General features: G+C 44.4%; 1 protein-coding gene and 1 long non-coding RNA gene across 2 annotated transcripts in view; one reads left to right on the top strand and one right to left on the bottom strand.

The window, feature by feature from the left end:
• Positions 1 to 12,242, bottom strand: part of KCTD1 (potassium channel tetramerization domain containing 1) — a 179,857-nt gene extending 167,615 nt beyond the window's left edge. Inside the window, exon 1 of the mRNA XM_059139512.1 lies at positions 12,095 to 12,242. Coding sequence (XP_058995495.1) covers positions 12,095 to 12,103 — 9 coding nt within the window. The 5' untranslated portion in view covers positions 12,104 to 12,242. The remainder of the gene's footprint in view (positions 1 to 12,094) is intronic.
• On the top strand, positions 10,495 to 24,747 carry LOC131811230 (uncharacterized). Its single transcript, XR_009345853.1, has 3 exons — positions 10,495 to 10,569; positions 20,947 to 21,062; positions 23,908 to 24,747. It is a non-coding gene; the product is annotated as an uncharacterized LOC131811230 (long non-coding RNA).
• The last annotated feature ends 1,180 nt before the right edge of the window (positions 24,748 to 25,927 follow it).

The following is a 25,927-nucleotide window of genomic DNA, read 5'->3' as shown; positions in this document are numbered from 1 at the left end:
AAACATCCAGTTGAAGAAAATTAAAAAAAAGGAGAGGGGGCGCCTGGGTGGCTCAGTGGGTTAAAGCCGCTGCCTTCGGCTCAGGTCATGATCCCAGGGTCCTGGGATCGAGTCCCGAGTCGGGCTCTCTGCTCCGAGTCTGCTTCCTTCTCTCTCTCTGCCTGCCTCTACTTGTGATCTCTGTCTGTCAGATAAATAAATAAAATCTTTAAAAAAAAAAAAAAAGGAGGGGGGGTGACTTCACCGAATGACGTGACTGGATGTGGGGATGAGCAGATACTGAATTTGGTGTTTAAGGTCAGTGAAATGGCATGAAACTATGGGCGACTGCACGGGTCCCGATCCCAAGAGAAGTTAAAAATAAAGGCTTTTAGAGCATCCTAGGTCTTGCAGTGCTGTTCCATTTCGAAAAGGCACTAGAACACACTCTGAAATAACAGGTGACTCGAGGAGGATGACCCATGAAGGAGGGGGGCGGCAGGGAGGCGCGGGACAGCCGACTGTGCTGGCGAGGAAAGCCAGCGGGCACGAGGCGGAGGGGTTTTCTGGTTCGTGTCTTAGTCGGCTTGGGCTGCCCTAAGAAAATACCATAGATGGGGTGGTTTTGAAAAAGAGCTAAACTTATTTCTCATAGTTTTGGCTTCTGGGGTAGAGCTCTCTTCCTGGCTCATGGATGGCTTTACGACAGCAAGCTCTCTGGTGTCTCTTCTTCCGAGAAAACGAATCTTGTTGGATCTTCTGGATCCGGGGCTTATCTTTATGACCTCATTTACCCTTAGTTACTTCCATAAAGGCCCTACTCCAAATTCAGTCACACGGGGGGGTTAGTTAGGGCTCAACCCATGAATGTGGGGTGGAGGGGGGACAAACACAGATGGAGTGTTTGGCAAGACTAAGGGGAAGGGGCCAGTGAGAGCAAGAAAGGCAGAGAGGACTCGTGGAGCCGTGGATGGGAATTTTGGTGTCCGGGAAGTGGAGAGAGCGGACGACTTTTCAATAAATCATGAGGCCAGTTTATCTGATAAGTGGGAATGGGTTTGGAATTTGAGAACAGTCGGCGGGGGTAGGGTGGGGGGGGGGGGAGGGATGAGATAAGAAATAAACCAGGGGCTGTCATGCAGTATCAGGGTTCCCGACAAGGTGGGCTACCATGATTGCTATGCAGACATCAGGGTCAATGTCATCTCCTTCTGGAGGTCTCATTTGCCTACACTGTTTTAATTTTTTTGCACAGCACTTAACTGTGTCTGATGAAGTTCTCATCCCCCCACTCTAGGGTATAAACTCCAGGAGACCCTGGGTTTTTTTGTTTTTTGTTTTTTGTTTTTTGCCTTGCTTGTTGCTATGTCTAAGGCTTAGGGTAGTGCCTGGCACAGTAAAAACCAAGGAAGTCTCCACAGGCTGCAAAGATGAAATGACTATGCAATGGCACCAGTGAGAAGAATTCTGTGACCTTTCTCCTGTGTCCCTCAGGTCCCAGGATCAGAAGTGTGGAAAGAGGGGCTTGCCCTGGCAAGGTGGGAGTAGCAGAGGGGCTGCACAAAAAAGACATTGAGAGGGCTAGTGAGTGCACTGTAGAAATGGTGTTCCACGGAGCCCAGGCTGAAGAGAAGAGATGACAAGCAGGCAGGGCGGGCGGGAGGGAGGCTCAGAGCAGTAAGCAGAGAGGAACCAGGGAAGGCTCGAAAAGCAGGTTTGGTAGGACCGAGTAGGAAAGCCAGGGTTTGCTGAGTTGGAAAGGTGCCTTGTGATGAAAATGCCCAGCATGTGTCAAAGAAAGGTACAGTGTTTCCCAAATCTGCTTGACTGATGAATCCTTATTTCTCTCCAGGAACATCCCGAGGGCCTACTCTTCCTGAGAGCAGAGCATCTCAAAGGAGGGTCCCTGGGACAGCAGCATCAGCAACCCCTGGGGACCTGTTAGAAAGGCGAACCCTTAGTTCCCATCCCAGACCAGTCTGATCAGAAAGTTGGGTGGAGGCAGGCCTCTGAACGAGCTCTCCAGGCCATGCTGCTACATACGAACCACCAAACTAGTCAGTGCTTTAGAGAAGACCAATGCAGCTCAAATCTGGGAGGGACTATTCATTAAGGAGTCAGTTGAGTCATTCATGTTAATGCTGAGGTCATACTGTATGATGGCAGACATTGAAACGGAAAGTAATTATGAGGCCAAAAGGCAGAGAGCAATGGAAAGAAGAGAAGGTAGATCATATGGAAGCTATACCATCACTTCTTAAGTCACATAAAACTGACCATAAGAGTCTGTATTATATGTCTAGTTATCTAAACTCAATTTTAAAAGTAGTTATTCGGGATGCCTGGGTGGCTCAGTTGGTTAAGCTGCTGTCTTAGGCTCAGGTCATGATCCTGGTGTCCTGGGATTGAGTTCTGCATCGGGGGTGGGGGGTGTGTGGGGGGGTCCCTGCTCAGCAGGGAGCCTGCTTCTCTCTCTGCTTCTGCCTGTTTGTGTGCCCTCTCTGACAAATAAATACATTAAAATAATAATAATAATAAAATAAAAGCAGTTATTCACAAAGAACTTTATAAATCAGTCAGCTCAGGAGCACTTTATCTACTATAATAAACAGTTATGGGGTTAACACAAATTTATCAGAAGGTATAATTTTCAAGTGTTAAAAAGTGTATCTGTTCTATTCCTTATCAGAACAATTTGGGAAGGTGTTTACCATACATTCGTAATTTGCAAAAGAGCTGTCAAAAATAACTCAGGATATATGAATGCTTCAATGATACAATGAAAAAAAAAGTGTGACTCAAAGCAATCTGTGTGCATGTTTTCAAAGTAAAATTTGAATCTGAGTCTACATCTTAAAATGCATTTGACTCGGAATTTTCCGTGAGAGGGAAAAAGAAACAAAGAAGACCCCTTGAACAATTACACAGAGCTAAATGATTGAACTTTTTAAAGCGCCTTAGCTGGAAATAGTCTTAGTTTCTAATGCATTTAGACATAAAGAGATATCAGAAATGAAAGAATAACATTGTTCAAAAATCTGCATGAGCACAAAGGCTTAATCGGAAGAAAAAAATGGTAAGAAATGTCTCTGATTCTTTAAGGTAGAAGTTTGCAGAACTTCTGTTCTGTCTTCAACTTACTCAGCCATGGTTCACTGCCCTGGCAATATACATGACCGGCAGGGTCCCTGTGACTCCACTGGTTGTGGGCTCCCATGAGCCTTCTACTAAGTGGGGATGAGCTACACTAGAGGTCGGTCGGTCTAAATTAGGATCTGTGTTTCCTACAGAAAACCCCCTACAGCTCTTAGCTGGTTTAATTTGTGCAACCTCAGAATGACCCATTTCTTGATACTTTAGACCTTTGAACTGTAGTATTGTCCACACTGAGTAAGGCTTCCTTCTGAAATTTTGGCCCTTGTTTAGAGCCGTCTGTTCTCCCAAACTTCATTTGGGCATACTGCTGAGAAGTCGGGTCCAAAGTCATTAGACTGCAGGTTCTAAAACCTGCCTTTTGTTCCCAGAGTTGAAATGGCATTTCTGATCAGCAAGAGGCTGAGTTAGTTCACATAGCTGGTGAATTTCTTTCACTGTTGTGACTTCTTGGAACTCACAGGCAACGGGCGCTGAGCTAGAAGCCTGGCCCTCACGTGCAGAGGAGGGTGATGGCCATCTGGCAAAGCCCCTGGCTCTTCCTACGTCCCCCCAAAAAATAAGGAGCGATGACTCTGGAGAGGAAAGCAGTGCTAAACAGAAATGGGACCAACCCTCATCTTCGTGGGCCACTCACCATTTCTCAAAATGGTTCTGAGTTATAAATATCTAAGAACCCTGATGGAAATTTTGAAGGGTAAAATAAGACATTGAACTTTTTTTGTTTTTTCTTTTTTTTCCCAGGTACCTTCTCTCAAACCACTGAACAAAACCCCGGTGTGTTTTCACTGTTGGTTGAGAGATAAGCTCCAAATCCCTTTAGCCGTTACTGCGGGGCCCACCATCTAGCACTATAGTACTTTACAGTCTCCTCATTTGTTTTCCTGTGCTTCTTACAGAGCAGGACACAGAGTATTTTTTTCTTCACTTGCTAAGATGGGGGAATCAATGACACCCACCTTACAGGTGGCTGAGAAGGTTAGAAGACTAACATACCTGAACGAAGTTTCCAGCACAAGAAAAGTGCTTCATAGTTACCAGCTAGTGGTGGCAGTCGGAAGCATGGTTCAAATCCTGACTTTCTCACCTGTATGTGACCCTGGACAAGTTACTTAATCACTCTGGGCCTTGATTTCCTCATTGGAAAGTACCAAAGTGCCACCCACTTGGGTGATGAATGAAGATCTGATCTGACACTATATTACGAAGTCTTTGGAAAACAGCCTGGCGCAGAGAAGGCGGTGTCCTGGTGTTACTTAGTTCTTGCAACAGTCCTCAGAGGTGGTTGTCAGTACCCCCATTTGCACAGATAATGAAGCCAACAGCTAACAGTGGGTTCACAGTTCCAAGCGACCACCCCCCACCCCCGTAAGAGAGGTAGATGTGGGTCTCCAGTTGCATGTGACGGTTCCACTCCCAGGTGGCAATGCCTGCTTCAGATGGCTTGTCATCTTCATTAGTATTCCTGATTACTAATCAGCAACCCAGATGCTCTCGACCCCCAGCATGTGCTAGCATCCTACATGCCAGAGGTTGCCAGCACTTTCTTGTACCGCTTTGCTTAAATGCACAGGCGCACAGACCTTTTCCTGATCCCCGGGAAACTGGCAAAGAGTGGCTTCGAACAGATCACCCTGCCTGCCTTTCTCCCCTCCCGGGACAAAGGCACAGGGGGAAATGGGTGACTCCAAGGCGTGGATTCTTCCACGCACCCCCGCGGAGCCTCAGTTGTTCCTGCGAAAGAGCCAAGGGAGGTTTTTCAAGTTGGCTCAGACTTTCTTTGCCACCGAGGGTGGGGCAATGGTGAGAAAGTGAAGAGAAAGACCGGAGGCTAGTCCAAGAATTTGCTTGTGAGTGTGTACCACTGCCATCTGCTGGATGGAATGGGTATCAGACCTGTTCCGATGTTTCTCTGCTATGTAATGAGCAAAGTCACAGATTCCCATTATCGGTTTAGAACCTAGTGGTTTCATCAATTCATAGCGCCAGTTCTAAATCTCTGCAGATTTTGGAAATCTCATGACAGCTGTGCACAGGATTATCATGTGAATAATCGAAAGGTAAACCGATGACATCTTTGAAGCAATGCCTAGTTCCCCAGATCAAATTTATTCTCTCCCCAAATGGCTGATTTAATTGGTAGAATCAGCCCATAACTATCCACAGCAAGGGAGCCTGACAGAACTTGGACCCTTGTGTCAATGGCAAAAAGTACTTACAGGGAAGTGAAATCACCATCTGGCTTTATTCTTGTGTACTCTGAAATTCCCTGTTCATGTATCCAACAATGACTTATTGAGAGCACTTAGCCTGTGTGCCAGGCACATATCCGGAACTAAGGAAGCAAAGTGGAATAAACGTGGTCCCTGTTTAGTTAATGATATTAAATTTATATATTCTGAGTGCTTAGTATGCACTAGGTATATATGCATTCCTTTACATCTTATCCCATCCTCAGAACTACCCTAGGATTTATTACCTCATTGACAATGATCTTATTTCATTTATAAATATCTAATATATTATATTATTAACCCATTTCTAGTGACTACTCGTGTGTCATTTACAGTTGAGAAAATTGAAGCTTAGGGAGATTAAGAAACAATACGGTCACAAAGAGCAGGAGTAAGATTTGGTTGTGGGGAGTGGGAGTGAGTGGGTGGAGAGAAGGACTGACAACATGAAAACAATATAGATTTTTTCCCCCCATGTAGAGAGTCTGGGTCTTTCATTTCACACACATTTTCTGTTCCATTAGCTACAGATTTCCAGCAAAGTTAAAGTGCTACACAACACTCAGTAATGTAGCAGCAGAAGCTTTGGAAAGATTGATCGGGAGGGCTATCCCTTCCTCTAGCAAGCATTTGAAATCTATCCAGTTAACATTCTCTTCAGTTCTTAGCTCTTCTGAAGAGCAGGCTTGGTGTCGGCAGCAAGCCCTGAATTGTAGTTGGTTCTCACTGGTTGGGAAACGAATCCCCATTGTGGTGGGCGTGAAGAATACTCATTTGTTCTCTCTCACATGTAATAGTGGGGTGCAGGGGCAGGTGCTGGTGGGGGATACCAGGGCAGGTGGGGCAGAGAGAAGAAGGGTGGGGGGATGAACGGAAGCTGATGGCGGAGAAGAAAAGCACTCTGTGCCAGTGCCTATGAAAAGTGCTCTAACAGCATCTACTGGATGGAAGGCTAGACGTGTAGGTGGGACAGTTGAGTGACACGTGGTGAGTAGGGGTTTGTAATCAGCCTGCTGGGTTAAAATCCCTGCAGCGCCGCTAGACTTAACCTTTGACCTCAGACAGGTCACATCATCTTTCTGTCCCTTAGTTCTTTCCCCTGGAAGGTGGGGTTGCCTCACGGTGTTGTTCTGGAGGTTTAGTGAAGCAGTCCAGACTGCCCTCTGCTCCTTGCAGCAAGGGGCCAGAATTTGGACAGATCCTTCAGAGAAATGTGCCCTTTAGGCTTGCCTGATGCTACTTATTTCCACATCCGTTTGCTGTACATACTCATATTTTGTCTCTCCACAATCCTATAAAGCAGGTTGGAGAGTTATTATCATTCCCATATTTATAGAAGAGATGCATCTCCAGGTGTTTGGGTTGAAATGAAGATGTCTTTCCAAGCAGAGCCTGCCCTCAGGACCAACCACATGAGAACTCCCCAATCCCTTCTGCAAAGAGCATCCCATGCAACTGCATTTGTGTATCAAACTCCTATGCTGAGAGTGATTTTCAGATTGTTTCCTGGAAGTAAATGAAAGCTGAATTTCTAGGTAGGAGCTCCAGCCTAGGATGTCCCAGAAGGAAAACCACCAGAAAGGAGAAAAGAAAGCTATTCTAAGCATTCATGGCAGGTTTCTTTTGCTGAAATTTGCTTTCTTGTAAGTTTTGATGTTGAAAGAGAAACGGAATATCTAATATAAGATTACTTTAAACTTAACTATTCATCAGCTTAACTATTCCTTATTTTGGTGGTGAATTCCATACTGGGCGAAACGTTACCTCCTGATTGTTGTACATGCTTGGGAAGTGTGATGTGAGGCCAGGAGCTTTAGAGAAATAAAAACGAATGGAAAAAATGGACAAGGTATTAGAAATACCACAGATCGTGTCCCCTTTCACTATGAAAGTGTTGTATTGGGTCAACGCTAGCCAAGGATCAGGACCAAAAGTTAGGGACGTGGGATGGGGGCACGTGCCCTGAAATCTAAGGGGGAGAAAGCAGAGCGGAGTCAACTCAAAATCAGACCCAACATGCGTCACTGTGTTAAGGTCCTTCAAGGTTGTCAGTGAACGATTTGTGATCCTTGTGGCACTTCTTTGTATGTAAATGGACTTTTACAAAGCAATGGTCAAAGGAGTTTTCTAATCATTTAATACATGCTTATGACATTTTTAACCTAATTCTTTGCACTATAAGGCACAGACTTGATTTTCTTGCAGAAGGTGAAACATAAGCCTATTCCAATGATGAATTCCAACTTAGCTGGCGTCGGATCAAGGGGACATCACCTTGAGAAATGAAAAGGCACCCTGGATAACGAGGTTCAGAGCAGGGAGATCCGTGCCCGCCGCAACAGAGGCTTCGTACGCGGCTGTCCCAACAGGCGGAGTCAGGAGTGACGCAGGTTTCCCTCATGAAATCAGATACATGGGATGTGAATGAGGCTCCCCTTTGCACTACCGCTCCTCATCCTGGCTACCACAAGTGACATGAAAGGTACACAACCTACCCGGTCTTCACAATCCCAGCGTCTTTCCAGTTACCATGTCAGAAACCGAGGCATCCGCTTGCCATCTCGCTCTTTGTGCACCGCTAAACCAATCCTTCTACTACATTCTGTCAAGTTTTATCTTCCACAAACACCTTGAATCCTTCCATCCGTCTGTTTCCCCTGCCACTGCCTGAACCTTGGCTCCGTCTTCTCTTGCCTGGATGATGGTTAGAGCCTCCCAAAGACTATGCCTTGCCCACTCCTGGTGCCACAATTCACTGCCCACAGTGACATCAGAATTATCCTTTTAAGACACAGACCTGATTATGTCCCTTTTCCTTCAAAGCTCTAATTGTTGTTCAACTGTTTGATTAACATCTGTCTCTCTATGTGAATCATAAGCTCGGGGAAATGGGGACTCTGAATGCCTTTTTCTCGCCATCGTGTCTCTGGGCATCCAGCACAGGGTTGCGTATACAGCAGGCACAAAACAATAGCTGTTGAAATCAATGAATGAACTGAATGAATACTGCCTTGTTATTCTTAAAGGATAATCTCTCAGTGTTGCTTTCTGCACAGTTATCTCAAATCAAACTCATCAACACGCTTAACATGATTTACATCTAGTACATTCTTATGAATGAAAAGCCAGAGTGCCTAAGAAAATTGAATTCTCACTTCTGCATGAGTAAGCTATTAAAATAAGCAAACGTGCTTGCATCTGAAATTTTCATTTTCATTCCCAAGATGGTTCATCCTAAAGACGGAGAGACTAAGAGCTCTCCTCGCTTGGGAGACTGTAAACTGCAATCCCAAAGAAGGTTCAGAAATACAGTTTAAGATCCAACTAAATAAAAGGCCTGATGAGTTGATGGTTCACAAATAAATATTCTCTGATGTCTCAAATGTGATGTAAATGGAAAAGATCTTAGCAGAAAACATCACATTTCAGAATGAGGAAACAATCATTCTGATTTTGAAATGTGGAGACAAGAAAGCATTTGTGCAAGTAACTTATTGCTAAACCTAGAGCTACATGGAAGTTTAATTTTCAGAAAGTTCTTGGATACAATACATCTTTCGCTAATTACTTTTACATTTAAGAACAAATTGCTTTGGATAAATAATTGTATGCCGAAAGGTCCACAATGCTATTCAACAAATGGAATAATACATTTTCATCATCATCTAGTAGAAGTCCTAATGCATTTACTTTCCTAGTACTTAGGTAGTATAAGTCGTACCATAATTACTGAATATTCTCTGAAATAAATACCTCACATCAGAGTAATGTGGGTGGTCAGTAAATCACTATTACTTAAATAAGGATGAACAGAGCTATCACCAAGCACCCCTACTACGCAAGCCCTGGCAAAGAATTACAAACAAGAACATCTTACAGCTAGAAGAGAGACCTCTAGTGTGTGTTGGAGAACTTTATATTGTGCTTCAGGCATAATTAATACAGCAAAATCACTGCAGTCATTTTGAACACTGTGGTGGGAGAGTTTTTGCCAACTCGCATTCACGCTTAATTCATTTCAACATTTCTTCCCAGCAAATGTATGCTATGTTTGCCTAGCGACTTTCTTTTTTTTATCAACATAGTGCCTAAACCAATGAAGTTTTCTCCGTGATGCAAAGTTTTAAAATTCAGCGGTCACCTTTGCAGCCTCATCAGTAAACATGAAACCTACTGTCATCAGAACAGTCGCTAACAACTCTTTGCAGTCGAGCAGCAGCAGGACTCCTGAGCCAAATCGTGGCCGCCAGTGTGCGGTCTCCTGCACACCAGCCCCTCAAGGTAAGCCAAATGCCACACAAAAATAAACACCAGGGATACACCGACACATTGCCCATTATCCAGGAGACAAATTGATCCACTACTATTTCACATTCACCAAGTAGGTTAGCTATTAGTTGCCACAGATTTCCCACATATGCAGGTAAAATTCCTTGATGCAAAATCGGATTTAATGAATCAGGCTAGGGCATCAGCCTCAGCCTTTTAAAAATCCCTTATTTTCTCCTTTTCCACATTAAAAACACATTTGAGATAAACACAGAAGATGTTTCTCTAAAAAACACACATACACACAAAACAGGAGGTCTCTTAAGGAGTCTACTGCTGAGAAGGTAAAAGCATTTTGCTCATTTTTAATTTGCTAAAACAATCCAAGCATGCTTGGTACCCAGAGGGTATTCTCAAATAAACTTGTATCTCTAGCTGCCAGCTTAGTTGATTGAAAACAGAAGGCAAACGTTTCTTAAAGAATGAGTATGTTAAACTGTTATGTCTCTCCCAGTTCCAGCAAGGAGACACACACACACACACACACACACACACACACACACACACGTCAAGGATTTGCTTGAAAGCAGCCGCCAGTTCTCTATGATCTAAAAGGTAATGCAGCATTTACACCAAATTACTGCTGCCTACCGCGGTGCCCCTCTTAGCGAGGAAGCCCGTGCCAGGCGGACACTGGACAGTTCCTGTGTGCTGTTCGCCACGCACAAAGCCGACGGCCCCATTTGCAACTTGGCTAACTTAGTTGGCGCCCGCCCAGCTAGCCCCCGAAGCGCGGCCACGGTGAAAACGTTCTGATCCCAGAAAATCATTTCCCCGACAGTGCAAGTGTTCGAAAGCACAAAGGCAGACACTGCCGACCCGCTCTAGCTAGGAAGTTTCGGTACTCGGGCGGCTGGGTGGAGCACGCGTCCAGGTAAGGGATTCCGGCATCGCACGTCTGGTGGCCTCTTCCCGGATGTTTTGGGGGCTCGACCTCACTTTTAACGCCAATTCACCAGAACGCACCCCGCTCCTCCCCCCCCCCCCCGCGCTTTTTCCAGGAGGCTCGGACTCTTTTATTTTCCAGCCAGGTCCCTCTGGGGGGCGGGAGAGGAAGCACACTTCACATTTCCATAAAGAGGGGCGGCGGGGGTGGGGGGTGCGGGACGGAAAGAGGTCTGGAAGGAGCCAAACTGCATCCCTCCCGCCCACCTCTGTGCCCCAAGCGCTGGTTCGAGCGGCGGAGACCGGAGGCGGCCAGGAAACTCTGTCCCTTTAAGGGAACCTTGGCCGCCAGAAGGGGAGGGAAGGATGCGGGCTCCGGACTCGGACTGGGCGCTGCAGGCACCGCGGAGCAGAGGCGAGCGCAGCAAAACCACAGCCATTACCTGCAGCGCTCACATCCTTCCCCCACCCGAGCGCCCCCTCCCCCGTCCCCGCCTCCCAAGGAGACTTCTAATCCGGAGCATGTGCCGTGCCCTTTATCTGGGAGGAGGTGGGGAGGAAGAGGAATGAGAGCTTTTTAAAAATAAATGAAACGTTTGCACCCGGGGGTGGGGGTGGGGGGCTGGAAAAAGGAGGGGGCGGTGGGAGGGGGCTTTAAAGGCGCCCGGGTGGGCGGAGGCGGCGAATCCGGATCAGCCCGGCCGGAGACGGACGGCGGACTGCGCTGGGCACCGGCCGCGGCTCACAAAGGGGAGCGGCGCGCTCCGGCCCGGGCAAAAGGGGAAGGACAAACCGCCTCGGGGCCCGATCGGCTCCGCAGCCACAATGGCGTCTTTCACGGGGCATCCGGGGGCGCCGCCGAGGCTGCGGGCGAGGAGGGGGCGGCGGGCCCCCACCCCCGGCAGGAGGCAGGACCGGAGCCCCGGGCGCCGCCGCCCCCGCGCACCCCGCAGGGCGCTGCGCTCGGCCGGCGGCGGTGGCGGCGGCGGGTCGGGCCCGCGGCGCCGGGAGGCTCTCGGCGGGGCTGCTGTGCGGGCGCGGAGCTCTGCGCCGGGAAGAAAGGAACGCGCGCGGCTCGGCAGGGAGGGAGGGGTGAGGGGAGGGCGGGGGAGAGCCGCGGCGAAGCGGCCGCCGGGGAGGCTGGCGCGCGAGCGGCGGGCGGGCGGCGCTGGCACGGGCTCCGAGAGCCGCGGCGTCTCCGCGCCCAGATCCGGAACCGGGCCCGGGCGCGCGGGCTCCCGCCGCCCCGGCCCCGGCCCCGCCGGCCGCGCCCGCTCCGCCCCGCTCGCGCCCGCTCCTGCTCGAGGAAGAAAGCCGAGAACCCGCAGCAGCAGCCCCGCCGCCGGCCCGAGCGGATCCAGAGCGGATCGCGAGCCGCCGCGGCGGGCTGTGTGTGTGCGAGTGTGCCGCGCTCTCGCCCCATGCCTGGCACATGCGTAAAAGCGAGTTGCGCCCAAAGTCCCAGCCATACCCTCCTTAGCAAATAATAACAAACCCAAACCGTCAGATCTTACCTGAAACATTGAAGCACAAAGTCTCTCTCCAAGTCCCCTTTTCCTTTTCCTCTCCCCCCTTTTCCGATTTCTCTCCCAGCGATCTGCTCGGCTCGCCACACCAGAGAGAAATGCAATAGCTTGGCTAAGGTAGACAGAACAAAATACAGAGAAGAGTTGCTCCAGGGCTTTGAAACCCCTCAAGGCAAGGATCAGGATACAATTAGCTCATGCCTCTACCTCCAGTCTAAATCAATCTCCAAAATAAAACTTAAATCAAATTAACTGATCACAGGGCAGACAATTGATCTCCTTCAAAAATAAAGCTCTACGTATACGTATAGATAAATATACATATAAGAAATTTTTTCCAGTTTTTTTTTTTTGGGTGGAAAAACAATCTTATTCCAGCCTCCAACTTGCTTTTTACCCTCCTCTTGCACAGAAAAGCTGATTTTAATCGTTGTGATTAGTTTTGATGTAACGTTTCCGCGGGCGATTTCTGCAAATGGATGGAGTGTTTCTTTGCCAAAAGAGGGAAAAGCAGCAGATGATGATAATTATAAGGATTGTTGGTTGTTTCTTTTTATTTGTGTTTGGGGCTGTCTCTTCACTTTCTCAAGTTGACCTGACATTGCTGTTACGCTAAGGTCGCACAACTTGTTGATGTCTGATCAAAGGATAGGTGATAATTTGGCAACAGAGCCGCACATTTTTGGTTCCTTTGGCGACATAACGTCCCAAATGACGTGGATAAAAATAAGCACATGCAGTCTGCTTTGCCCCAATCAGGTCTGAATCAGCGCCTGGGGGTGATACACAAACTCATTTCAAATGTTCAACCATGCAGAATTGCAAAAAGATTGAAGGAGTTACACCACATTTTTTTTTTAATAGCAAAATTAAAAGAAAACAAAACCTACATTAGGTGTAGCCAAAGACCTATCATTTAGGTTTTATTTGATCAACATTCTGAACATATCTTGCCTGCTCCCTTTTCTTTGCTTCCCTCCACCTGGTACCTTTTTCGGGGGCGGGGGAGGCTATGGTGGGGGGGGGTGTATAATTCCATTATTTGATGGAAGTGCTCAACAGAGCTAAAGAGACTCTAACATAAACACATTTCCCCAGCTTGCGACTCTGGTTCTGACCTCCCCCACTCCTCATCACTTCTCCTTCCTCTCTAGGTCTTTGTTCAAAGACCTGGTGCCTGAGCCAGTCCTAATCTTAATTCTTTGTAGTTAGAGTGGGATATTTGGTTGTAACTCTAGGGTCACCGCTCATTAGTGTTCTGTCCTTGCAGGATACTTTTTGAAATGGTATATTTTTTTGAGCCCTTCACAGTTCATTAATTCAAAGACTTTGCTGACATTTTCTTATGAAAAAGACCAGGCTGTAAGGCCAAGGCTACTAAAAAAAGGAAGGGAGAAAAGAAAAAAAAAACTAAATAGAACCAGACGTGTCCTGTGCATACCTGCGATTGGCAGCATTTCCCAGGAAGTCTTTTTTAAACTCTCATCTTTCTTTTAAGGTAAGCGACTGCTGCAGGACCAGCAGAGAAGGGAAGGGCCAAGCTCTTTAAAAAGATCATCCATCAGATCTGTGTAATAATGACATGAGAGATTATTAACGTCATCATGAGAATCAGGGGTCTTGGTAGGTTTTGTTTGTTTTGTTTTTTTGGTTTTTTACATAACAAGTTCTGGTTTGAGAATATCAGTGACATGCAAGAACAAAAAGTGAATGGCTCACAAAACAACAGGAAACAAAATCGCATCTTTCTTGGCATGTTCTCCTTCTCTCCTGCCCTCCACACAAGGTAGATACATCCTCTGACCTGCAGTGGAGTTGTTTTCAATATCAGCAAGACTCTAGGTTCAATTGAATAAGAACTTTCTTCTTGCCCCCAAATGGCACATGAAACGTTAATACAGAAGCATGTGGAAAGAAAAGAGACTGATAGGACTTAATACATTGAAGGTGTGGCCTGAAGTGACTTTTATTAAAGTCTGGAGAGCCTCCTGTCATTGTCTTGGGATGCTAGAGCTGGACAGATCATTTGTGGACATCTAGTTCTTGAAATCATTTCACATATGAGGAAGTGGAAGAAGCTTGCCCAAGGTCACACAAGTCAGTGACAGTCAGTGACAAGGCCAAGATGAGGTCTGGAAAGGCAGGACTAGAACCAAGGTGAGTGGTGCCCCTTTGAAGCTTTTTAGGCTGTTTAATTTAATGGCTTAAAATCATACTTTCAGCATTCCCTTTCTGCAGTTTGTTCTAACAACCTGTTAACACCTTCTTTCAAATATCTCTAATGGCAGCAAATCCTTGGCCTTTGACATTTAACTTTTGTAACACCACGCTCCCTCCACCTCCCCCAAATTAGTACCAAGTCTGGGAATGAGTGAATAATGAAGATGGCTTATACTATTTAGATTCCAAAAAAAGAAAATATGACAAAACACAGCGAGGCTAATTTTCTAATTAGTACTTAAATGAACTAAAGACTAGTAGCAAAATATTTTAAGCAGCAGAATTAACTGAGATTTCGGTTTCCAAGATAACTGCTCTGAAGAGGATAATATTCACTAGAGCAAACTGAGTTCTGAAATGTTCATTTGCAAGGTGTTTAAATACCTCAGAATGGCATCACTTAGAGGAAGGACGTTCTTTTGAAGCTGTAAGTGACTGACGTTTTAAAGTGATCCATCCATTCAGCTGATTGCTTAATTTGCCATAATCCCAGTGACAAATGGGCCACAGAGTAAGTTATCGTGGAGAGGATCTTTATATTCTTGTAGTTTGAAGGGGACTCAAAGTTGAGACTATGAGGATTCAGAGGGAAAATTCATTTTGTATCAGGGAAAACAAAGAGAAGAAACAAAGAAACCAAGGATGGGGGACAACTGACTTTAAATTCTAAGATAGATTTCTTTCTTTCTTTCTTTTTTTAAATGAGATGGCACGTGAAAAGCAGGGTCCATCTCTTGCCTGGTATAAGACACGAATTTACCAACTTTGCTTCAGTCAGCCCCTGCCATCACGAAATTACCCAAAAGTATTTTTTATCCGATTATTATCTGTGCAAGTGAGCGTGTGCATTTTGTGAGCTCTACAGTGCTTTTTTGCCAATCATGAAGAAGTTGGGGGCAAAAGTATATTAAAAATCCTTCGAACCTCCTTTTTCAATAAATAGTTGAAGTGAGAGCAGCAGCCTAAAAACCGTTAGCAACACGGAAGACAATGGCAATAAAATCGTCAGCAAGAAAACAATCAGGAAGAAAACACAGACCTCTGTTTCCATCTTCCTGGGCCTCCCTATCAAAATGAGTTCCGCCAGTTTTTAAGGCATAAAAACGATGACTGGATATTTTGAATTGAAACCAGGAGCTTGGTGGAAAAAAGTTGAGTGCCTGACCGTGGAGCAAGAGAAAACGGGATGCTCTTTAAGGGGCGCAGCAGTCCCTTTTCCTGTTAATGTGGGGACAGCTCATTTGGTCGCATGGTGGTCACTGAACCCTCAAATCACGAGTTGGCACAGAACGTCATGGCTTGGTCCAGGGGTAGCCCTGCAGTACATTCTTGGTGCCAATTTCACAAGATGTGGACATTAGTAGCTGAGATGAAATGTGAAATTGCAAAACCTTCCAGTGAAGCCAGACACCCAGATCCAAGTTAAAAATCCCACTGCACTTTCCATTAGGAAGAAGAGAGAAGTGTCAGCGCCTGCACTCAGCCTGGACATGCGTGGACATCCCTCGCCACCGCAAGGCAGCCACGGCTTCTCCCTCCGTGCCACCAGACAATATTTCCACCAGACCGTCAGCGCCATCCACCTATCCCTACCATGAGAGGCGCTGCTGTGCAGGAAGGCAAATTAGGTTATTTTATCTTCGAGTCAGTGTTTTGGAGGAAATCACCTGTTTTTTATCAATCAACCTGAAACTCCCTATAATACTGTGGAATGTGCACATTTTCCTGGAGTTGAATAGAGGCATTAATAAGCTCAAACAGAATGGGTTTGTGATTCCTGGAGATTTGGCCCCAACCACCACCTGTTTATAATTAGTCTCTGGAAAACATGATAGTTTTCTATATCACTGTCAATGTTAAGAGTCTGTAATATCTCACATTGGGAAGAAGTGGATCTTCTAATGGCAGCAGATTCTGCTGGCAAGCGTCAATTTCTGCTCTCCCATAATTCTGAACAGAAACAGATGCCAAGTCCTTATACTAAAGCCCTTAGACCCTTTTGGTCTTTTTTTTTTTTTTTAAGATTTTATTTATTCATTTGACACAGAGAGAGAGAGAGAGATCACAAGTACACAGAGAGGCAGGCAGAGAGAGAGGGGGAAGCAGGCTCCCTGCTGAGCAGAGAGCCCGATGAGGGCTCCATCCTAGGACCCTGAGATCATGACCTGAGTCGAAGGCAGAGGCTTAACCCACTGAGCCACCCAGGTGTCCCTCTCTTTTGGTCTTTTAACAAAATTTCTTCTCTGGCTGTGCAGCGTGAATACTGGCCATAACCTCACATTGTGAAGCAACACAGATGAATTCAGAAATAAAACTTGATGGTGGCCAGATACCTCGATTACCATTTTAGACAGAGGAAAACAAAAGAAAGATATTTATGCAATAGGAGATCCCGAATTTAATGATATTTCCATGGATGATCTTTTTTGACGAGAATAGCTTAGCCTCATTTTATTACTTCATCTCGAAATCACATGGACACCTCACCTTTTCATGTCAAATAATGGGGAAAATGAGATTTTCTTCAAGGTAAATCTAGCCGTGAACAATCCTAGGTCTGTCGATGCTGCTTACTAGGGAAAACTCTGTTCCTTTGAGCATCCTTGATTCTGACAAGACTGCCTCACACATATAAAACAATTAATTAAGCATTGTGTATAATTGTTGGTATAAGAAATGGGGCTGGACCACAATTCTGCCACAAATCTCTTTCTTTATAATTATTTATGTTTTCTCTTTCAGGAATTACAAAACAAGTACAAGCAAGTGCTTTAAAAGCAAAAATTTTTTTAAGAAAAGGAAATACGGTTTTGAATATTAGAAGAAATGAATTTCAGGGCTCATTCAAATCTCTAAGAAGTAGTCCAATCAATCAGTCGTATATTGTTGTACTCAATTTCTACATTCTCCAACTTAAGTGTATTCTTCCTTCCCAAGCGTTTGACTTCATCCTTTTCAGCTTGTTCCCTGTCATCTGTGAGGCTATCCATTTTAAAGTGATGCCGTGGTTATTTTAAGGAGGCATTTTTAATAAGGAAAACATTTCATTAGCTATTTTGTTTCCTTTCTTGTTTCAGTGCCTCATCGTGAACTAGCTGGCGTTGAAAGGTACTTCTATTTGCAGGGAAACGCGTCTCATGCACAGCCCATTCGGTAGAGAACCACTTAGCTTTGCTTCACTGTTCTTCTGTCTGAACCAAAGCTGTTCATGAGAAACCCCATAATATAATCAAGGCCCCTCCGGGGCACCATATACATTTATGTAAGTTATCTCTTCGTACATCCTTTGGGTGTCAGAACCTCTCAGCTTTGCTAACCATAAAAAGTCTGCCTTAAGCATATTACTAACTTTAAAACTCTAATGATATGGATGTCATATTTCAATTTTTAAAAAACCTTTCCCTGCTCCACCCTGAAAAAAAAAAAAAACCCTATAAAACTTATTCAATGGGATCATCCTATGGTTAAAAACATAAAATTTATTTAAAAGAAAAAGAATCATGAATACATTCTAGTTTTAAAAAAGCAAATTCAAGAATAAAGAAAAAGAATCTGGCCCAAAAATAATAAACAGGAGACAAACATATTTGTCTCCAAGTTTTAGTAAGAGCCAGTATTAACAAATTGCTATAGGAATCAAGAATCTGTGTACTTTCTTTAAAGTTATCAAAAGAGAAAGCACTTTCTAGAGTCTTAATGAGTATAAGCCCGATCAGTTAAAATGGGCACTGGGAGGTGGGGAGCAAATCGACAAGACTATTCCACATGGGCGTTTAAATGATTTCCACATTATTCTTAATAATAACGTTAATGATAGTAGTGATAAGAAACTATTATGAATGATGGTGGGGAACTTCCATTGTGTAAAGACCATCTGGCTATGAGAGTCAGACATGAAATTCTAAAATTAAATCCTCAATCTGTCCCTTTAAGGTTGCTTTGTAGATAATGGATATCTTAATTTTTTAAAAAGAAAAAAAAAAACCCCGTATCCATTGTACCGAACATATAGCAGCTCCTGCTGAGAACACAAAGCCTGTGTGTCTATTTCTTTTCTAATTGCTCATGTCCCTAAACAAAACAAAGGCTGTGTAAAAGAGCTTATAAGATAATGATAGTAACTCCTCAGTCTTTTATTGTTCTCTTCTGAAAAATTTTGATAGGTAAAACATTATTATGATCCCACTATTTGTCATTTCCCCAAAGTGGGGGACAAGAATTTCCCTACATTTTCTTCCCTACGGTAAAGCCTACTGAAAGGAATGTTTTTGGGTGGAAGGGGCTAAGTTTTTGGACTGCAACAAATGTATCATTTAAAACTTATCATAATGCAAAATATAAAAGAGAAAGCATGTAACCCAGAACCTGGAAAATGATGTTATTATTTGACACACTGTTTTTGTTTTATTGATTATACCTAGAGTTTAGCTATGACTAATGTTTAGATTCTCTGGCCATATCAAAATGTAGTGGGGACAAAAGGACAAACATGACCCGATCCAACTTACATGGGTACCTGGAAAGAGTCACATTCATAAAGACAGACAGGAGACCAGTAGTTAGTGGGCCTGGGGGAGAGGAGGAAATGGGGAGCTATCTTTTAATGGCTACATAGTTTTGATTGGGGAGAATGGAAAGATCCGGAGATGGATGGTGGTGATAGTCATATACCAACATGAATGAGCTTAATGCCGCTAAACTGTATACTTAAACATGATTAAAATAGCAAATTTCATCTTGCCTCTAGTTTTGTGCATTACAACAACAGAACAGGAAAAACTATACACAGATTATAACCAGTCATTTAGTTCTTGATTTTGTCAGGTCTATACTCACCTTTGGCTTCTTCGATCCCAAACAAATACAAACTGAAATAGTGAATGCACTTTCTGAAAAATCGGTTCTATGCCACAGATAGAGTAAGTAAAGCAAGAGGAATAAAATCAACCGTTTTCCTTATTCATAGGATGTCAAGCTCCCAGATTGAATGATGAACTCCCCCAGGCAGCTCAGTGCTTCCTCCTCTCCTTCCTCCTTCCTCCTTCTCTTTCCTTTTCCTATGAAGACTTTGACTCGTGGAGTTGCTCTCATGTCATGCCCCTTGGAAGGTCCCCTGAGATTCTCTGATGATCTCTTTCTAGACAGAACCGAGTTTCTCGGAGCTGTTGACATACCCTGTGCACTGGTGCCTTAGCCAAGCCCATAACCCAGATATATCAAGCATGTATCTGGGTTATGATACATGTTACAAAGATCATGATACATCTGGGTTATGATACATGATATAAAGATCAAACATCAGTTAGATCTTTCCGTCCTGTGAGTGAGCAGGAAAGGGAGGACTTTGCGTGAAGGAAGAGTACTATTGATGGTGTGGTTGAACCTTTGTGTCGTCCATGTCCACCCTCATTTTTGGAAGCAAGAGGAGGCAGGTAGGCAGGCAAGAAGCAGACAATATCTTTCGCACATTCCCGTGCTGTTGACTACCCATGCCGCCCTGTGCTGGATCATAGTCCCTACACCGTGGCTCAGCTCCCAGGGTCTAATGCTGGACTGCCTGGGGGCTGAATGGACAAAAGAGCATTTGATATGTTCTCCATTTGTTGGTTACGAGTCATCTGTGTCCCTTTAGTTTCATCTCACATCACATCTTCTCTTTCTCAGTCCTTCCCTCATCCTCTGTGGGTGACAAATAAAGGGAAAGGTGTTTCCCAACCAAGGCGAGTTCTAAGGGAACTTCATGGCCTAATTAGTTGGCTCTTAATTTCAGAGAAACTTGACTGTGTATGTTTCCTAATTAGACCAGCAAAACCTAATGCGGGTGCTGATACTGCCTTCCCCAGGCAAGTTGTGTACACAAAACCGCATCATCCCAAGGAAATTTCTCTTTGTAATTACTTTGTCCAACTTAAGCTTCAGTGAAACTTGCACCTTTCACAAGATGAAAGCCTTGCACCCCCTGCCTGGTTATATGCACCGCGTGTCACATCACAGAAAGTCCTTGCAGAAGTCTGTTTTCATATTTTAAAGTAGTTAAGATGCTTCCAGTTTTCTTCTCTTGGCCTGTAGTGTGTCTCTGTGTGCAGGATCATATGAATTATAGGTATAGATACACACATTTCCTTTTGAAGAAAGCAAAGGAAATTGTTCCTGCCCATGAAAGCAAATTCCATTTGTTTTAGTGAAACTAAAAGTTCTCAAACTGAATTGGATCCTGATCTGGGAAGTCAGGTACCTAGCCTCCGGCAGAGGCCATTGTGTAATACATTAGGGCCAGGAAGAGGACACGCCCTCCCCCCAAGGCAGTTGTACCATTTTCTGTAGAGAAGAACTATGTCTCCCAAACCCCATGGGAGGTCTAATAGCCTAAAGCATCAGAATTGATTACCTCTGGCTTGCTTAATACCAAATGTCCTTGGTAGTTAGCAGAAGTTCTGGCTGGTACAGAATTCCAAACTCCACATCCATAGCCATGGTAGTATTTATCCGGACAATAACAGATGTTCCAAAAGAACAAGACTCCAAGTCACCAGCTCCTAATATTGAAGACAAGATGGTTGGCCACTCTGCCCGCAGCCTTCGAGTTATGCAAAGAGCTTGTTTCTCCCCTTCCCGCTCAGGAAAGACGTCTGCCACCGTACAGAGACAGAGATCCTCCTCTTCCTAAACTTCCTGACGACACAGACTTCTCTTGTTGATGGAAAGGGTCTGACCCTCAGCAGGAGATGCTCAGAAAGTAAGTAAATCCCTTCAGCGGTTTCTCCCTGCCTTTGGACTAAAGACCAGAATTTCTTGAGGCCCTACCTGATCTGGCCCATCACCCCTTTGCACCCACATCAAGTGTCCCTCTTCCCAGTCTGGGTTGCCCCAATACCCTGGGGGCTCCACTCCTAGCTTTCAGCTCGCTGCTCCAGGATCTTTGCATGGGAGGCACGTTTTATACAAAGAATCTTCTTTCCCTCCTCTAACCTCTGAACGAACTCCTGCTCATCCTTCATCTTGAATATCACTTCCTCGGGGAAGCCTTCCTTTTTCTTAGGACCTGCTCAGTGCTCTTTGTCATAAGGACTCATAGTTTACTGGAATTTTCTTTGGACTACTAGTTGATTTGTGCATTTCTTTGTTATTTGATTACCTTCTGCTTCCACAAGGTAGGAACTTCGTCTGTCTTTTGTGGGTCTCCAGGGCCTCACACAGTTGGTGCCCGATAAATACTAGTTACCGAATGAATAAATGAAAGAGTGAATACGTTAGAAAAACAGCTAAAAGGGGGAGAAAAAGACTAAGATTGTTAATGGGTAGGTAAGGGGAGGAATAAGCACACTTGGGATTTGGTGATTTTATTAGTTTTGCATTAGTGGTTTTTGTTGTAGGTTTTCAAGGCCCTGGAGAACTTATCCTACAATCTATGATCCTACCCAAAAGAACTGAGAGCAGGGACTCCATCAGGAATTTGTACTCCAAGGCTCATGGCAGTCTTCTTCACAAGAGCCAGAAAGTGGAAACACTCAAATGCCCATTGATGGATGAACAGATACACAAAATGTGGCATATACATAAAATGGAACATGATCCTGCCTTAAAAAGGAATGGCAGTTGGACACAAGCTACACCATGGGTGAAGCTTGAAGATGTGTCAAATGAACAAAAGGGCAAATATTATATGATTCCACTTCTAGGAAATACCCAAAGTTGTCAAATTTTATAGTGACAGAGAATTAAATGATGGCTGCCAGGGACAGGGGGAGGAATAAATGGGGAATTATAACATTTAATGGATACAGAGTTTCAGTTTGGGAAGATGGAAACACTCCAGACGTTTCTATCCAGGTGGATGGTGATAATGGTTGCATAAGGACCTGAATATATTTAATGCCACTGAACACTTAGAAATGGTTACAATGGTAAGTTTTATGTTGTGTATATTTTACCACTATTAAAACTAAAATTTAAACAATTAAAATTAAAACAAGGGAGTGCGAAATACACACACACACACACACATACACACACACACACACTCATACCTCTAAGAGTCCTTCAAGTTCAGAGTCCCTTTGCTTATAAGGAAGGGCCATTGTATCTAGATGATTCTGTTTGAAACTCACCTGTTTATTATCTTTCATTTTATAGTTTCTGTTTTCAAATATCCAGTTCTTCCTCTTTGCCCTGACATTGAGTGGTGGCGTATCCTTTTCTTGAGGAGATGCCTTCTCATCTGACGCCAAGTGAACATGGAACATTGTCCCTCACAACAAAATATCAGCTCTTGACTTTGATCCCAGGTAGACATTGTATTTAGCCTGTTTTCATTTGGAAACATCTCTAGGAGAAACCGATACAGCCCTTATTTTTATACTTCTTCCAAATTTTTACGTTTAATTGGCTCTCAGATCCCAGCTACCATTTATCTATAGACATACATTGAAATACAAGACACGATTATCACATACAAGGCCAAATGTCGACTTTCCTAAAGATGATGCACAAAGGAATATGGCCAGGATGGGAATCTCTAAGTGACTCTCAAAGGCAGAATGATCATCTTCAATGCTGGTAAAAATGATCTGTAGGTTTCCAGGACCCCAGCCCTGGAAAGGCTCACCTGACAAGTTTGGTGAAAATCTGCAACCGAAACTGTCACATGAGGGCATTTTAAAAAAGATTTTATTTATTCATTTGACACAGAGAGAGAGAGAGTGAGCACAAACTGGGGGAAAAGCAGAGGGAGAGGGAGAGGGAGAGGCAGGCTCCCCACGGAGCAGGGAGCCTGGAGACTTGGGGCTCCATCCCAGGAACCTGGGATCATGAACTGAGCCCAAGGCAGATGCTTAACCCAGTGAGCCACCCAGGTGCTGCACCTAAGAGCATTTTAATGCAGGTGAGCCCCATTACACTGAAGAAGCAAACAAACAAACAAGCAAACAGCGGACTACCTTGCTTGCCACCTTACAGGACAAAACCCTTAGAAGCTTTAGCAGCCTTTTCAACAGGCTGCCCTTTTTGTCTCAGTATTTTGTATCGTACCATTTGTAAGAGGCAAAAGAGGACCTTGAGATTGCCCTCAGTATGAACACAGCCCTCTGTGGGGGACAGCTCCCCATAACCACTTTTTAGTTCCACAGCCAGTAGCTGGCAAATTCGGGAGGTTATCAATTCCATCGAGAATCCAAAGAAACCTCATATCCTCTCCCTTCCAATATGAACTCACATCATTTTCAGCATTCCCTTCGGACGGTTCTCGTCCCCTCAAAGCGCGTCTGTAGATTGCAGGTAAATTGCACTGTCCTCAACCCTCTTCCTCCCGGACAGGCCCTTTCCTCACTATTAGAGAATCATACAATTTCATATTTAAAGGGGGCTTTAGGGATCATATAATTCAATCAAATAAAAGAAGAAACAGAGGCCCAGGGAGATTAAGTGACTGATGTCACACTGGGTTATTAACCAAGCTACCTAGATGTAATTGAAGGTACTTTTGAAGATGCTTGTTCATAGTTGTCTAGGAGATGTAACTAATGAGAAGGTGATCCAACGGACCCCATTTATATGTGCGGAATTTATTATTTTTTTTCCCACAGAGTTTGTTGGGTATCACTTTGGAATCCATTGAGGCTGAGCATGCTTTTAAGAGTTGATCTGATACCATCCTGTCCTAGAGGAGTGTTTGTTTCAAAACCGGAAGTCCCAGACCCCTGAATCCAAACTGTACCTGCTGCCTCTGCCATCGTGCTTTCGTGTGAGTGGGTTTGATCAGGATACTCGGGGATGGAAGGTGTAGACGTGGGAATGCAGGACGAGATTATCCTGAGCCAGACCGTGTGGCCAGGTTTTGGTGGCCGTGGGCTAGGAGTTGGAAGAAGATAAGAGAACAAACTAATGGAGCCCCACGCCCAAGCTACATGGCTCCTTCGTGGACACCTGAGACAGGTCATGCTATATAGAGGAAAGAACATTGGCTTAAGGGCTAGGGTTGGTTCTGCCATTTCCTAGCCAGGTAATTTTGGCCAGATGAACTTGTGAGCATCAGTTAACTTCTGTGTGAAATGACAGTAATGAATACCTACTGTTCGATAGATAAGAGATGACATGTATAAAGCCACAGGTATATGACACACAAGCAAAAAACTGCTCATGTGTATGTACATACGTATGTGTATGTACCTATGTACACGTATGTATGTGGGGTGTGTGTGTGTTGGGTTCCCAAAGAAAAGGCAAGGCTTTATAATATAAAACCTTGCTCAAAACAAAACAAAACAAAACAAAACAGTAACACTCTCTGTAACCCAAATTTCTCCCGTAAGAGTGATGTGAGTTTGGGTGTAGCACTATCCATCTTTCCTTCCTTCTTCACTCGAACATTTTGGAAACAAGCTGAAAGGAAATAGAGTACCTTTAGCTCATCCCCCACCTCTCAGAAAAATAAAAGCAGAATGTGTCAAACTAAAAAAAAATTGTTGTCAGTTCATTACGCCTTTATTAAATGTCTGTTTTCTCTGGGACAACGTGGAGAAAGAACAGATCCAGCCAACAAAGTGTTCACTGTCTGGTTGAGAAGATAATGTTTTATACAGAAAACAATACCAGGTGCTGTGCAAACCATCACTAGCTCTTGTTTCAGAAGAAATGATCTGAGGGTCTGGGGTTGTCTTGGAAAGGCATCTTGGGAGGCTCCCTGGGCTGGTGTTTCGAAGTGGGTTTGGAGGCAGACAGATGGGGATGTGTCTCTGCTCTCTTGCCTGTATTTTAGTCTTGTTACTATATCTCAATGCTTAATTATCTCATTTTGAAAAGGGAGAAACAACATTTGCCTTTTAGGGTGTTGTAAAGATTCAACAAGATAACAGTGACACAACACGAGGCATAGACGCCGCACAGAGGAAAAGATCAAGAAATTGGCTGTCCATTTCCCGTTACAAGTGAATTTTAGTAAGTGTTGAGGGTGCAGAGAAACCGAAGGTGGAAATATACAGCGGTACAGCCATGTTGGAAAGCGGTGTGGTGGTCCCTCCAAATACTAAGGTTACCGTAGGACCCAACTTTAAGAGAATCAGAAACATATACAAACACAAAACTTTTCCACTAATAGTCATAGCGGCTTTATTCATATTAGCCCCAAAGTGGACACAGTCCCCATGTCCATGAATTGATGAATGGATAAACTAATAGATAAACACTGATGCATGGATAAATACTATTCAGCAACACGAAAAAAATGGAAGTACCGATCGAGGCCAAAACATAAGTGAACCTTGGAAGCCAAATGAAAGAAGCCAGTCACAAAAGAACATGTTATATGATCCCATTCGTGTGAATGCCCAGAACAGGCAAATCATCCATGGAGACCAAAAGTGGATTCGTGGTTGCCGGGGTGTGTGGTGAGGAGCTGGGGAGAAGGGAAAGGGGAAAGGGAGGCACTGCTGGTAGATTTGAGGTTTCTTTCTGAGGTGAGGAAATGTTTAGTGATGGTGGCATGAACTTCCAAGTGTACGAAATGCCATTTTAAATGAGTTGTAAGCTTTAAATGAGTGAACTATGTAGTATGTGAAATATAGCTCGCTAAATCTATTTAAAAAAAAAAAAGGAGGTGAAGCTTAA

The sequence above is a fragment of the Mustela lutreola genome, chromosome 11 (genome assembly GCF_030435805.1).
Source record: "Mustela lutreola isolate mMusLut2 chromosome 11, mMusLut2.pri, whole genome shotgun sequence".
Classification (NCBI taxonomy): Eukaryota; Metazoa; Chordata; class Mammalia; order Carnivora; family Mustelidae; genus Mustela; species Mustela lutreola.
Note: the sequence above shows the minus strand (reverse complement) of the source record. Positions and strands in the feature narration are given on the sequence as shown.